The following is a 15,183-nucleotide window of genomic DNA, read 5'->3' as shown; positions in this document are numbered from 1 at the left end:
TGTTTTTTCATCAGGGTTGTGACTCTACATTTCATATGAATTTCAACATTTCAGGACTTTTCAATATTTAAAAAAATATTAATTACTATTAATTAATTTTTTTGTGTAAATCATTTTTATGAAGAAAAATTCAGCTTTATAATCTGTTTGTGATTAAATACATTTCTAAACAGGCGACGTGCTGCTTTACTGACTGATAAATCTTATCATCATGCAGTGGCGTCTGGTCTCCTATAGATGGTAGTCTACACCAGACAACCCTTCCTGTGAAGCAAGGCTAGCAAGCGAAACTAAATCTCATGGATAGGAAAGTAAATCGAAACCTAGTTCAATCTAGCTATTTGCACAACGTGCTCTTCATTTAAAAGTGAGTAGTAAATTATGTTTGTTTGTTTTTCATCCATTAGTAAGAATGGTTTATACTAACTTATATTTGCACTGAAAGCCTGCGGATTAAAGTAGTTATTTAATAAAAGTCCATTGTTTTGTGTGATCGAGATGCGGCACCCGTTTAGGGTAGCTATAAATCAGGGAGCCAACTTCGGTCCTCGAGTGCCGATGTCCTGCAGAGTTGAGCTCCATTTCTAAGTACATAAAAAGTAGACTAAAAGTATACTTTCCTATTTTAAGTTTAAAAGAAGTATACTAATAGCACACTTGAATAAACTTCTTTTTCGTAAGGGCAGAGACAATGAGAGAAAATGGAGAAAAAAATCATGCGCGGAGTAAATGATGTAATCTGGGGTTTAGTGTAGGTATATAAACCTTGGTTTCAAGTAATATGTTTGTTGTCCCTTTGCCCATTTTAAATAAAGTTGAATAAAATTTGAATTACAAATATGAACACATCATGTGAGTAATAAGAGATGGGCTAGGAAGAGATGACATTTCTCATTTATTTCTTTATTTTACTTATTGTAAAGGCTGTCACATTTTAGGATTGCATTACTAGAACAATAGTTTTGACTGTACTTTCTCATTAGCTATGGACATAGGCGGCGCTAGGGAGGGGCTAGCAGGTGGGGGCGGGATCACACAGTTTAAATAAAATAAAAATCAGCAAGTACTGTGGAACCAAATAAATGAGAAACGAATGTTAATAAATAAATTAAAAATTTCCAATATTAGGCTAAATGGCAGGCCAACAGGCTTTTCCAAAATCCAAAATATTTTTAAAACAGGAGATTTTACATTTGGTTTTGAAACTCTTCTGCCATCGTCTTGTCTGTCTCACCTCACTCTTCTCGACAGTCAGCTCGACTCACTCTCCTCACGTGATAAATTAAATCTGGTCTGTGATGCGCGACTGTCGTTAGTTCGGTGTGCTGCATTGAGCAGCCGCGTTTAGTTCTAATTGTTGTGCCTGTTCTCTAAACTGAACTAAAGTATTTTTAATCTATTAAAAAAAATCTAAATGACGGTGAGGGACGGTGCTTAACACCGGTATCACCGCCAACACCGTTGCAGCAAGCCTAATGCACCTATACTACATAATCAGAAAATATTTGTTTTTTTGTTTGTTTGTGTGTTTTTTTAATAGGTTTTCAAGATTTCTGCAAATTTATTTGTTATGTCTGTTTAAGCTCATTCCTCAGGAAAAATAAATAAATAAATAAAATTATTGCGCAAACGCCCCCATGTCATACAGTAGGCTAAGCGCGATAATACTCCCACTCCTCATAAACATTTGAAATGCGCCTATATAGCAATTTTATTATTCATATAAAAAATAATAATAACAACAACATGTTTTGGTCATATTTACTATTAATTGCCCAGCTCCCCCTGTCTTTGATCTAGCACCCCCTCAGCACCTGCGTTCAGAATTCTCTGGCGCCGCCCCTGGCTATGGAGGACACCATTCATTCTCAGAGACAGTTATCAACAACATCAAGATCATGGGTCTCATCTTCCTTCATTATACTGGTAGTGCTTGGAATAATTGGGGTAACTGCTGCAGTAGTGGTGCAGGTATGTATTTGAAAATTCTTACCTTGTTACAATACAAGAAAATATTTACATTTTTGTAATATGGATATGTAAAAATAGCTTAGAAATGATTTAATTTCAATCCACCACTGCTGTATTGGGCAGCGTGTGAATTTTTTTTATATACTTTTCTCTGTCTAAACTAATTACCTTTTAAAAGGACATATTGTACACACACACTAAAAGGTTCTTCAGTGGTTCTTTGGGGTGGGTGAGCAACACTGCCATATAAAGAACCTGACCTCTGTGTAGTTCTTTAAAGGTTCTCTAACTCTCTCTTAGTTTAGTTGGGGAAAGGGTTAAAATATGACATTAAATACAGTGTATTTTCTGAAGACATCGTGGTTCTCAACCTTTTTGGCCCCCAAAGGCCCCCTGTAAGAAAATATTCCAGGGCCCCCACATGAGACTTTTTGACTTTAGAAAAGCATAAAAGTGATTCAAAACAGCTTTTGCCAGAAACACAAAATCACGAGTAAATTCTCATTCATAGCAAACAAAGAGTGAGAAACATCTCAAATCTAAGGAGGAGAATGGGGTTCCTCTTATGGTTCTACATAGCACCATTTGACAAAGGAGCTGTACGGAACCTTTAAAGTGCTACATATGAACCACTTTTAGTGCTATTTAGCACCATTTTTTAGAGTGTATAAATATTCTATAAATGAGAAAATGTGATCAAATGTTTGATATTGTGTTAATAATTTCTAGATGTTTAGGCTACAAAATCATCAACATCATGTTCATGATTCAGTTGATATAGGTAAGTATTTTTCCCAACTAGTGGCTCAAATATTATTGTATAAATGTTGCATTATGGCTTTTGTTTATATGTATATGTAAAGATTGGCAAGTGATTATCATGTAAATTTAATGTAATACTTGTAATTCTTGTAAATGCACAGTGCATCATCCAGGTGACGAGCTCCGGATTGTTCTGGTTGGAAAAACAGGTGTGGGGAAAAGTGCAACAGGCAACACTATTTTGAGGAAAAGGGTTTTTAAATCAGAGATATCCTCCTCCTCTGTGACTGGACAATGTGAAAAATTTTATGCGATAATAAATGGCAGAATAATATCTGTCATTGACTCTCCAGGTCTGTTTGACACCAGCCTAACTGCAGATGATGTGATTGCCAGAATTAAACGCTGTATTCCTCTCTCTGCTCCTGGTCCACATGTCTTCTTAGTTGTGATTCAGGTGGGCAGATTCACAGATGAAGAGGCAGCAGCTGTTAGAACCATCCAAGCAATTTTTGGTGAGGAATCCTCCAATTACACCATGGCACTATTCACTCATGGAGATCGACTGGAGGACAAAAACATTCACACATTTGTGCGGAATAGCCCCAAACTGCTCAGTTTCATTAAAACATGCAGCGGACGATACCATGTGTTCAACAATCAAGAACGAAATCCTGAACAAGTCAATCAGTTGCTCGACCAGATTGATAAAATGGTCACTGGGAACGGTGGTCAACATTACACCAGTGAGATGCTTGAAAGGGCTGAGAGAGCAATTGAGGAAGAAAAACAACGTATCCTGAAGGAGAATGAGGAGAAGAGACTAAAGGAGATAGAAGCTCTGAGGGCTACACTTGAAGGTGAGGCCCTTAAAAAAGCTGAAGAAAAGCTAAAGAATGATCACGAGCAGCAAGCAAGATGGCAAGCTGAGAGAAGCACTTCAATTTGGGGCAAAATCATTACATTTCTCGGCAACGTGAAGAAATTTTTCTTAGGCTAAGTCAGTTCAGGAAAGACTATAAGTATTAAATAAATAAAACATGACATGGATTTATACATTTATATATAAATTTAAACTGTATACATTATATATTTTTTATATAAATTTATATAACTACAGAAGAACACATGAGTAATGCAATATTAGCACGCTAGTAACTACTAGTAACTAACAAGCAACTTTGATTAATGAATTAGTAAGTAACAGTGCTTAGTCGAATATGGTAGTTCACTATTACCTAATCAGTAACTATTATTTTTTCCATACCTCCCCAAGAACTACTAAGAACTACTGTATACAGGTTAATAATTAATATGAATAATACATAATGCATAATTAATTCTAAATTAAAGGTCATGGTAACCCACTAGTAATGACTCAAGTATTACCAAATTCCTCAGAAGGAATTACTAATTATTTGGATCAGTATTCTAAAGTGAATAACATGATAATTATCTAGTAATTACTGAAGTCATTGTGAACTTTTGAGGTTTTTGTAAGGTCCTGGTTAGTAATTAATTTAGCTAGATTTGGTAACACTGAAATCATTACTAGTGGGTTACCGTGATCTTCACTTTAGAATACTGATCCAAATAATTAGTAGTTTCTTCAGAAGGATGTAGTAACACTTGAGTCATTATTATCCAAAACATTACATAGATCTCAAAAGCTCACAATGACATCAGTCAATATTAGGAAGTTATGATGATTTTCACTTTAGAATACTGATCCAAGTAACTAGTAGTTCATTTAGAAGGATTTGGTAATACTTGAGTCATTACTAGTGGGTTACCATGAATTAATTATTCATTATGCATAATTCACATTAATTATAAACCTGTATAAAGTAGTTCTTAGGAGTTCTCAGGATATATGAAAAAAAAGTAGTTATTGTTTAGCTAATAGTGAACTACCAGTTTCAACTTAACACTATTTCTTAATAAATCGTTAATCACAGTTTCTTGTTAGTTAATAGTAGTTACTACAATGTTAATAGTGCATTAGCCATTTGTTCTGTGTAGTTATTCAATAACGATGGAACAGTATTCTAAAGTGTTACCATAAATTTAAACTGCATTTTATTTTGTTCTCATGAATAGAATATTACTCAGTTTTAATTATATATAAAATGCTCATATCAGATGTAATTGTGATTCCATGGCATGTTTTATTTATTTAATAATTATACCTCTTTCCACTCTAACCAAGGATAATATTCAGCTTGATTTATGTTGCTAGGTTATTATTTGTATACCCTAGCTGCTTATCAAATTTTTATTTTTATTTGTGCCCTTTGCATGAGTATGAACTGAGTGCCCTTAAGTTGTCTGTATGGGGTTGAGAATTAGGTGTGCTTAACACCCAAAAAGCAATATACAATAGACATTTAGAAGATGCATTCCTAGCAACAAATGGCAATTTTGTAAATTTCTTACCGTAAATATATCAAAACATAATTTTTGATTAGTAATATGCATTGCTAAGAACTTCATTTGGACAAATTTAAAGGCGATTTTCTCAATATTTAGATTTTTTTGCACCCTCAGATTCCAGATTTTCAAATAGTTGTATCTCAGCCAAATATTATCCGATCCTAACAAACCATACGTCAATGGAAAGCTTATTTATTCAGCTTTCAGATGATGTATAAATCTCAATTTCGAAAAATTGACACTTAAGACTGGTTTTGTGGTCCAGGGTCACATAAGACATCGACGAACTGAATATCTGAATCTGAATATATGAAATTTAGTTTGTATTGATTAAGCAGGTGCTTTGTCATTCAATGAACTGTACTGTTAACTCATTTTAGTAGGTGTTTTTCTCAGGGACTGGAGGTACAAATACAGATCAGCATAAAAACAAGCATTATTAATTATGTGATGAACACATTTATTTGTTGTTATCAGTCATTGCACATTCTATGATGAAAGGGGTTTCTTAAGATATATTTGTCACAACATCAAGTTTTGAAATTTTGGAATTTTTTTTTTCATGCAACAAGCACAAGTGTGATTGCGTGTTATTCTCTTTCTCCTAAGTTATTTTGGCTTCTATTCAGTTTGATTTGATATTTGTAGTTTTTTATGCAGCATGATCACATGATGTATTATTGTGACAAATCAGCAGAATTTGCAACAACAATGTCAAGGAAACATCAGAAAACCAAACAAACCATACATAAAATTGATGTTTGATAATTTTCTTCTTCTCAAAATCACTGAAAATATTTAAGTGAAAGAGCAAATCAGTTTAAATGAGAGGCAACTAAAATTTGAATTGGAAAAATTTAGAATTTGCATTCCCATTTGACTACAATGCTTGCAAAACTTGGTTGCTTTCGAAGCACTGCTTCATGAAGCTTCAAAACCTTTGGCCAGTGTCTATGTTTTTTACCTCGGATCAGTTTTATAAATTTGTAGACATTTTAAATTACATATTTGTATAATAAAAAGTAAGAGTAGTATTTAATATTCTCTTATAATTTAATAAGCCCCCCCATAAAACAAACAAAACAAGCCCCTAAAGTAAAAAAACACATTTATACAGACACTTCATATTTAATGATATTTGATGAATTGTTAATTGCATTGAATTGATTACACTCTCAATAAAACATTTGCAATTTTTAAACATGTTTGGTCCTGTGTCCTGTGTGTAAATAAAATGAAAGAATAAATTTAAAGTCATGGGAACTGTCACGAATCCGGTCTGTGAATTTCCATTCACCCTCCACCAGAGGTCACTCGCTCACCACATTGACTCCATGACACTGGACTCCATTTCCCATCATTCATTGCACTGATTGCACACACGGCTGATTGCACTAATCACACGCACACCTGATCCCACGCACACACTGATTACATGCCTTATTTAAACCCTGGACTTTCTTTCCTTCACGGCCGAGTATTGTATGCACTTATGCCTCGCCTAGCGATAGCTACTACGGAGCCCACTTTGTTGTCTTAGGGTGTATTCACACCAGGAAAGTCCGATAGTTCACTTGCTTTGGTCCGGACCAAATAGAATGTTTTTTTTGTTTGTTTGGTGCGGTTCGCTTTCACACTGCCCTTTTTGTAAGTGAACCAGAAATTGTAAACACAACCACATGTGTGCTAAGGTCATCCGTTCATTGGACAGAAATTCTCAAGCAGGGAAAAACAGGAAGTGCAAAAACAGGCTAATCATGGAGGTCTTTCGTAGTGCAATTTTTATTATTTTACTGATTTGCTGTCATGAGAGAAAAACGCAATATGAAGAAACTTATGAGCATCATATATGAGACATGTCATACAATGTTGTAATTACAACTTGCCAAAAATAAAATCTATAGACATGAAATACTCAAAGCATATCAAAATGTTAGTTTAAACATTTACATAGATACATGTGCGCTAGGCGTACATCATATCGTTTGTGCGGAGAGTGGAAGCTGAAGCGCGCTTCAGAACATCATACAAATACGCCGTAATTGTTGCTCATAAAGGTAATAATAATACATCGTTCGGAACTGTAAAGGGTATATTTTTATTTGTGTGCACTCACAATATCAAGAAAACGTGCCTTTCTAAAATAAATAAAACTAATTGGATGCGCTTCCCGTCAAAAATGAACCGTAACTGAATGTTTTCCTTACAGACATGATGAATATATCTATAGAAAGCTTTGAATTTCTACAAAGCGAAATAAATCATATTCAAAACAAAAACTCTTTCATTATAATCCCTAAAGATGCATTTCTTTCTAAAGGCGCGTCCAATGAGGAGATGCGAGTCAGGATTTTTAACTTCATTTTTGTGACACCGACTCAGAAAACACTAGTTTATTAATAAATAATTCAAATATCTCCTTACTATTTTCCCAAGACACATTCATTGTAACTTTTGCCGGGGCTTTGCGGCAAGCTTTAGCCTATTTAGTGCACTCATGTCATGTTGCTGTGGGCGCTATGGTCACGAAAACTCATAATTTGCACGCGTTTTTAAGCATTGCGGTTTGAAAACGAGTGATTTAAGCGATTGAAATGCAAACAACAGCACTATATGCGCGAGCTGTGTGTTTTCTGAGCGTGCTTTCTGCAGTTGGATCGGATCAAGGCGGTTCATATTCACACCTTAAACGAACCGTACCAGAGTTCGTTTGAGCGGACCGAGACCACCTCTTCAGCTGGGTCTCGCACGCTTGTTTGGTCCGCTTTGGTGCGCACCCGCTGCATTCTCACCTGCCCAAACGAACCGTACCAAGAGGGAAAACGAACTCTAGTACGATTCAACCGAACTAAATGAGGCAGGTGTGAAAGCACCCTTAGTCTTGCCTGTTCTCCTGTGTTTGTTCTAGCCCGGGTTCCCTGGATTAACCCTTGCCTTGCCGTTTGGACACTGTTTGCACCCCTATTGGATTCTAGCCCGTGTTCCCTGGATTATCTCTCTGCTTTGCCCATTGGATACTGTTCGCCGATCGTCGACCCACGCTTGCCCTAGGATTACTCTTTGTCTTGTCCCTGCCATACCTGTTTGCCATTGTTTCGACCCTGCCTGTATTTATGACCATGCCTGTAAATAAAAGCTTGCACTTGGATCCGCACGTCTCACGTCTTGTCAGCCCCGTTACAGGAACAAATTCTTAATTCATCGCCACAATATATTTCATTTCGCCCTTTGGTTGTCATGTCCTATGGCAAGCCGTTTTAGCATTTACTCTATAAAACACACAAGTACCCATATATATATATTCATGCTACTGGTACTTATTTTTCTAGTACTTATTTTCTATTACCTAATTGTTAAGTAATGTGTCATTGTGGTTATGGATTTTGAATTAGTTAGTCATGTGCCTCAACAAGTAAAGTCGTAACAATGATATCTTTGTTGTAAATCATTAGCTAATGATTAAAGCAACTGGAAGTTGAAATACATCGCTTCGAACCACTGTCGTAATTAACACATGAATTTACACTATTAGCTAATATAATATGTTATTAGGAAATTAATACATTATGACACATTTAACTAATAACAATTTATTGATTACTTAATCTATGAATCATATAGAATGTTTATTTGTTGCTGATGCAGTAATTATTAATAAATGGTTTAGTTCTTCACGAGTTATATTAACTCAATGATTATCTGTGCATTAGTTAAGCATGAATTAATGCATATTAGTGCCACCGTATTGTAAAGTGTTACCATTATTTTTCTCTTTGTGCCATTATATTCATTGTTTGGCAGTTCGCATGCTTCTTTGATGTCGTTCAGTAGAATGTTGTTCAGTGATTCATCTGTCAGCAGGCCATGTCTTGTGTTAAAGTGATGATACACCAGGCAACATTTTGAGAGTGCATTTTATTCTCTGCTCTTGGTTCACGTCTTCTTAATTGTGATTCAGCTGAGCAGATTCACAGATAAAGATGCAAAGATTTTTGGTGAGGACTCCTCCATATACACCATGGCACTGTTCACTCATGGAGATCATCTGGAGGACAAAAACATTCACACTCATTTGTGTGTAACAGCAACAAACTGCTAAGTTTCATCAAAACTTGCAGTGGAAGAGTCCATGTGTTCAATAATGAAGAACAGAATCCTGGACAGGTCAGATTGGCAATAGGTCACTCGTGTAAAATGCATGATTTACTTACACATTTGAGAAACGAGATATTTCGTGAAATAGTTAACCAGTTTGGGAATATTTCGAAAAAATAAATGAATAAAGCATAAGCCTATGTATACAGTGCTATCGTGGCTGCTGTGTGTCACATTACATTCATGACCAGCCACTAACCCCCCCTTCGTGCCCCCTCAGAAATAATGAGCGCATGACGCCCCTGTTTGTAATGGTATTTGTAGGGCAAACCATTAGCATTTCTGTGATGGTTTCTATTGTTTTTTTCATCAGGGTTGTGACTCTACATTTCATATGAATTTCAACATTTCAGGCATTTTCAATATTTTTTAAAAATATTAATTACTATTAATTTTCTTTCATGTAAATCACTTTTATGAAGAAAAATTCAGCTTTATAATCTGTTTGTGATTAAATACATTTCTAAACAGGCGACGTGCTGCTTTACTGACTGATAAATCTTATCATCATGCAGTGGCGTCTGGTCTCCTATAGATGGTAGTCTACACCAGACAACCCTTCCTGTGAAGCAAGGCTAGCAAGCGAAACTAAATCTCATGGATAGGAAAGTAAATCGAAACCTAGTTCAATCTAGCTATTTGCACAACGTGCTCTTCATTTAAAAGTGAGTAGTAAATTATGTTTTTTTTTTCATCCATTAGTGAGAATGGTTTATACTAACTTATATTTGCACTGAAAACCTGCGGATTAAAGTAGTTATTTAATAAAAGTCCATTGTTTTGTGTGATCGAGATGCGGCACCCGTTTAGGGTAGCTATAAATCAGGGAGGCAACGTCGGTCCTCGAGTGCCGATGTCCTGCAGAGTTGAGCTCCAACCCTGAAAAAACCTCCCCTGCCTGTAGCCCTAGTAATTCTGAGGACCTTGATTAGCTTGTTCAGGTGTGTTTGATTAGGGTTGGAGCTAAACTCTGCAGGACAGCGGCACTCCAGGACCGACGTTGCCTGCCCCTGCTATAGATAAAGCTTGATTTAAAGCAGTAGCAAACAGAGTTGGTGTAAAATTCATACAATATAAATTAGGATTAGCAAACTAGCATAAAAAGTGTATTTAGTTTAAAATTCATGACATAAAATGGCCTTGTTTATCTATCTATATTGTATCTAATTATCTATTTTTACATGCCTTTATAGCTGTGCAGGACATTTCTCTAAGACCATCAACAATGACGTCTTGGAACTCATCTTTCTCTTCAATACTACTGATGCTTTGTATAATTGTTGCAGCTATTTCAGTAGGAATTCAGGTATGCTTACATGCTATACGTTTAAAATATGATACTTTGTCCTGTTTTCATTCTAAGCTGATTATCTTTTTGACATACTGTATAAGTGGCCAAATGTCAGGATCTTCAAGCAACAAAAACAGGATTTGGATGATATAGGTAAGCTATTGATTTATTATCCATCTATATACACTGCTGCTCAAAAGTTGGGACCAGTAAAATTTTTAATGTTTTTTAAAGACGTTTCTTCTGCTCATCAAGGTTGTATCTATTTGATCAAAAATACAGAAAATTTTTTTATTTTGTGAAATATTATTGCAATTTAAAATAACACTTTTCTATTTTAATATACTTAAAAATAGAATATATTTCTGTGATCAAAGCTGCATTTTCATTATTCCAGTCTTCAGTGTCACATGATCCTTCAGAAATCATTCTATGCATAATATGCTGATTTATTTTTGTTATATATATATATATATATTGTCCATATTATATATTGTGTTTTTTGCTATTTTGTACATTGTCTATTTTGTATATTATTCTTTTTATTATCTGTCTTGTCTTGTTGCTGTCATTCTGTTGCACTGTGGAGCTTCTGTCACTAGAACCAATTCCTTGTGTGTGTAAACATACCTGGCAATAAAGCTCATTCTGATTCTGATTCTGATTTCTGAAGGATCGTGTGACACTAGAGTACAAGACTAGAGTAATGATGCTGAAAATTCAGCACTGCGTCACAGAAATAAATTCTATTTTAAAGTATATTAAAATAGGAAACCAATATTAGAAATTACAATAAGATTTCACAATATTACTGTCACGAATCAGGTCCATGGACTTCCATTCACTCTTGCAACTGTTGCACGTCACCCAGGACTTCAATTCCCATCATCCATTGCACTGATGACTCACACACAGCTGATTGCACTGATCACACAGCTGATTCCCATCACACACTTTACTTAAACCATGAACTTCCTTTCACAGATCGCCGAGTATTGTTCTGCGTTTAGCACTCCCTTAGAGTTAGCTGCCTTACCGAGCCATTCTGTGTTTCTGTTTAATCTCCAGTATTGTTCTGCATTTATTACTCTCCTAGTTTTAGCTGCGATACGGAACCCTCTTAGTTGTCTTAGTCTAGCCTTGTCTGTATTCTCGTGTTTTGTTTCTTGCCCGTGTTCCTGGATTAACCCTTCGTCTTTCCGTTTGGACTCTGTTTGCCCCTGCTTGGACTATTGCTCATGTTCTCGGATTACCCCTCTTGTCTAAACCCTTTGGATATTGTTCGCCGATCTACGACCCACGCATGCCCTTGGAATACTCTTGTGTCTTGTCCTCAACATATCTTTTAACTTATGTTTGACCCTGCCTGTGTTTTGACCATGTCACTCTATAATAAAAGCTTTGCTCATGGATCCGCATGTCTCAGGTCTCGTTTGCCCAGTTACAATTACTGTTTTTTTTTTTCTGTATTTTTGATTGAATAAATACAGCGTTGATGAGCAGAAGAGACTACCTTAAAAAACATTAAAAATCTTACTGATCCCAAATGTTTTTGGGATAACGGATTTGTGATTTGATAACAGATTTGTGACAACTTTGCAAATGTATTAAAAAGGAAAAGCTGTAATAAGAACATTGCATAAGTGCATAAGAACTTTTACAACCTCAAGTCTTTTTGGGTATGATGCGACAAGCTTTGCACATCTGCATTTATCCGCATTTTTGCATTCGCAATTATCTGCCATTCTTCTCCTCACCTCTTCACTTCTCAAGATCTGTCAGGTTGAATCATGCAATGTATTTATTTCAGTTTTTTATTTTTAATAAATTAGCAAAATTAACAATTTTTTATTAAAAAATATATATAAACAAGAGTTAAAAAAAAAAAAAAAGATATAATTCTCATTAATGTTCAGTGCATCATCCAGGCGAGCCACTCCGGATTCTTTTGGTTGGAAAAACAGGTGTGGGGAAAAGCACAACAGGCAACGTCATCCTGGGACAAAAGGTTTTTAAATCAGAGATATCACCCTCCTCTGTGACTGGACAATGTGAAAAATTTAATGCAATTATAAATAGCAGAAATGTATCAGTCATTGACTCTCCAGGTCTGTTTGACACCAGCCTAACTACAGAGGAAGTGGTCAACAGAATTAAACGTTGTATCCCTCTCTCTGCTCCTGGTCCACATGTCGTCTTAGTTGTGATTCAGCTGGGCAGATTCACAGATGAAGAAGCAGAAGCTGTTAGAATCATTCAAACAGTTTTTGGTGAGGAATCCTCCAATTACACCATGGCACTGTTCACTCATGGAGATCGACTGGAGGACAAAAACATTCACACATTTGTGCGGGACAACCCAAAACTGCTCAGTTTCATCAAAACATGCAGCGGACGATACCATGTGTTCAACAATCAAGAACAAAATCCTGAACAAGTCAATCAGTTGTTCGACCAGATTGATAAAATGGTCACTGGGAACGGTGGTCAACATTACACCAGTGAGATGCTTGAAAGGGCTGAGAGAGAGATTGAGGAAGAGAAACAATGTATCCTGAAGGAGACTGAGGAGCAGAAACAGAGGGAGATAGAAGCTCTAAGGGCTCAACTTGAAGATGAGGCCTATGAAAAAGCATTAAAAAAGTTAAACAATAATAAATGACCAGTTGGCAAGATACCAAGCTCAGAATGATCTTCCATTCTTAATCCAAGGGGTCAGTTTTTTGATTAAGGCATTAAGCAAATTCTTATATTGATCACCTTCTGATGTGACCCATGTGAAAACTCACTGAGTGTTTCTACTGAAAAACTAAATTAACTGCAGAAGGCATTTCAAATCTCAAGATGAATAGTTAAATAGTCAAGTCATTAAAAAATAGAATTAAAGCACGTTTACCTCCTGGTGAATGGGACATAAGAAAGTTTAACTGTGAAAAGATGAACATGAAATGTCTGATAAATGTGTATCTTTGTAGTACAAACTTGTTTGTATATGAAGTAGAAGTGTGTATTTGAAGGTTGGAAAACTCCACACACAGTAAATTCCCTGGTGTTAAATCAACACTGCATGGTGTACATTTGGGAAACATATGTACACAAAGTGGTGTTGATTTAACACTGAGAAATTTACTGTGCATAACAGGCATCCAGACTTTCATGAGCACCACATCAAAAGTGAGTTTTAACTTCTATCTATAATGAATAAGGAATAATTTATTTTGAAGTGATAAACATTTGCTTAAAGGACAAAAACAAGGACATATTGTTGCTGGTAATAATAACCACTAACTGTAAATCCAGTGTTCAAATCAGACAACAGAGATTGGGAGAACTGGAAAAAAAAAAGAAGACAGAACATGCACAGAGAGTAAATGATGTATAATCTTCGGTTTATTTTGCCAAAGATAAAAGTAATAAGTGTTCAAAAGACAGCATTAGTGCTGAAGAGGGGCTAGGAACACATTACAATTTTCAAGCACACATTCAAGCACTTTTTTCCTGTCTATATCAAGATTACAATGGCAGTGACAGGATTATACAGCAAGAACAACAGTTTCTACCCCACTCTCTCATGGGTTATGTAGGACACTGAAGCATCTCCTTCGAAACCAACAACAACTTTACATCATGGGTATCACCCTCCTTTATTACACTGTTAGTACTTGGCATTGGTTTTACTGCTACAATAGTGGTGCATTTATGTATTTGAAAATTCTTGTTTTGTGCAAGTCACAATAAAAGCACTTCATTTTGGCCTTCATTTAAACTTAAGAATAGTTAGCTTTTGACTTGAAGGTATTATATAATTTCAGTCTACAACTGCTGTATTGTACAGTATGAAAATGTACAAGTGTAGATTATATACTTTTCCTTATCCTTATAAATGTTGAACTAAAGAGAGATTATAATTTAAAATGGTACAAAAGCTGTCACTGGGGCAGTGCCTTTTCAAAAGGTACTAATATGTAATATTTAGGTTCTAATATTTAAACTTTATGTATTAATCTGGATCTTTAAGCTACTAATATGCGCCATTTAGAGATAAAGAAAGTACAAAAGTGTACCTTTTTTAAAAAAAGCCGCACCTCACGGATATGCTGTTTTCCATCAAATCAAAGCGTAAATACACGTAGAAGACGTATCCGTGCAGTGCGGCTGACACAGAAGAGCGTGCGCAGTTTGCGTCCAGTAAAACATAAAACAATAGTCTACCATACACACCCAGAATTTGAATGCCTTCTCAAACAGACAATTGCTGTGTCCCAAATTGCTCATTCGTTCATTACTGCTTATTTAGTAAATGTTTTGTAACATTTTACATGCAGGAGAAAAGGGAAAAAGTGAGCGAATTCCAACATCATGTAAATTGAGAAATATATTTGTACTATACATGTACCTTACTTTGCGAAACTGAATATGCTGTCATCTCTCTGTGCTTTTGTCTCTTTTGTTGTATGAGTCAGTGCTTGACTTCTATATATTAGGGCTGGTACAGTACATGCTGGTGAGCATCTGTGTGCTCTTTTTGTGGGAGAACACTGCCACCTTAATAAAAGTAAAATCATCAGTCT

The 15,183-nt window shown here is 35.7% G+C and overlaps 2 protein-coding genes across 2 annotated transcripts; both read left to right on the top strand.

Moving 5' to 3' along the window:
- The first annotated feature begins 223 nt into the window (after positions 1–223).
- Positions 224–6,420, top strand: LOC131540664 (GTPase IMAP family member 9-like). Its single transcript, XM_058775781.1, has 4 exons — positions 224–367; positions 1,801–1,971; positions 2,701–2,752; positions 2,895–6,420. The coding sequence occupies exons 2-4, from the start codon at positions 1,849–1,851 to the stop codon at positions 3,731–3,733; spliced, it is 1,014 nt and encodes a 337-aa protein (XP_058631764.1). The 5' UTR covers positions 224–367; positions 1,801–1,848; the 3' UTR covers positions 3,734–6,420.
- Positions 6,421–9,862: 3,442 nt separating this feature from the next.
- Positions 9,863–15,179, top strand: LOC131542085 (GTPase IMAP family member 4-like). Its single transcript, XM_058778397.1, has 4 exons — positions 9,863–9,986; positions 10,515–10,627; positions 10,714–10,765; positions 12,529–15,179. Exons 2-4 carry the CDS (start codon positions 10,547–10,549, stop codon positions 13,272–13,274), a joined length of 879 nt encoding a protein of 292 aa, XP_058634380.1. The 5' UTR covers positions 9,863–9,986; positions 10,515–10,546; the 3' UTR covers positions 13,275–15,179.
- Positions 15,180–15,183: the final 4 nt, after the last annotated feature.

This window comes from Onychostoma macrolepis, chromosome 01, assembly GCF_012432095.1.
Source record: "Onychostoma macrolepis isolate SWU-2019 chromosome 01, ASM1243209v1, whole genome shotgun sequence".
NCBI lineage: Eukaryota > Metazoa > Chordata > Actinopteri > Cypriniformes > Cyprinidae > Onychostoma > Onychostoma macrolepis.
This window is presented reverse-complemented; position numbering and strand designations above follow the sequence as displayed.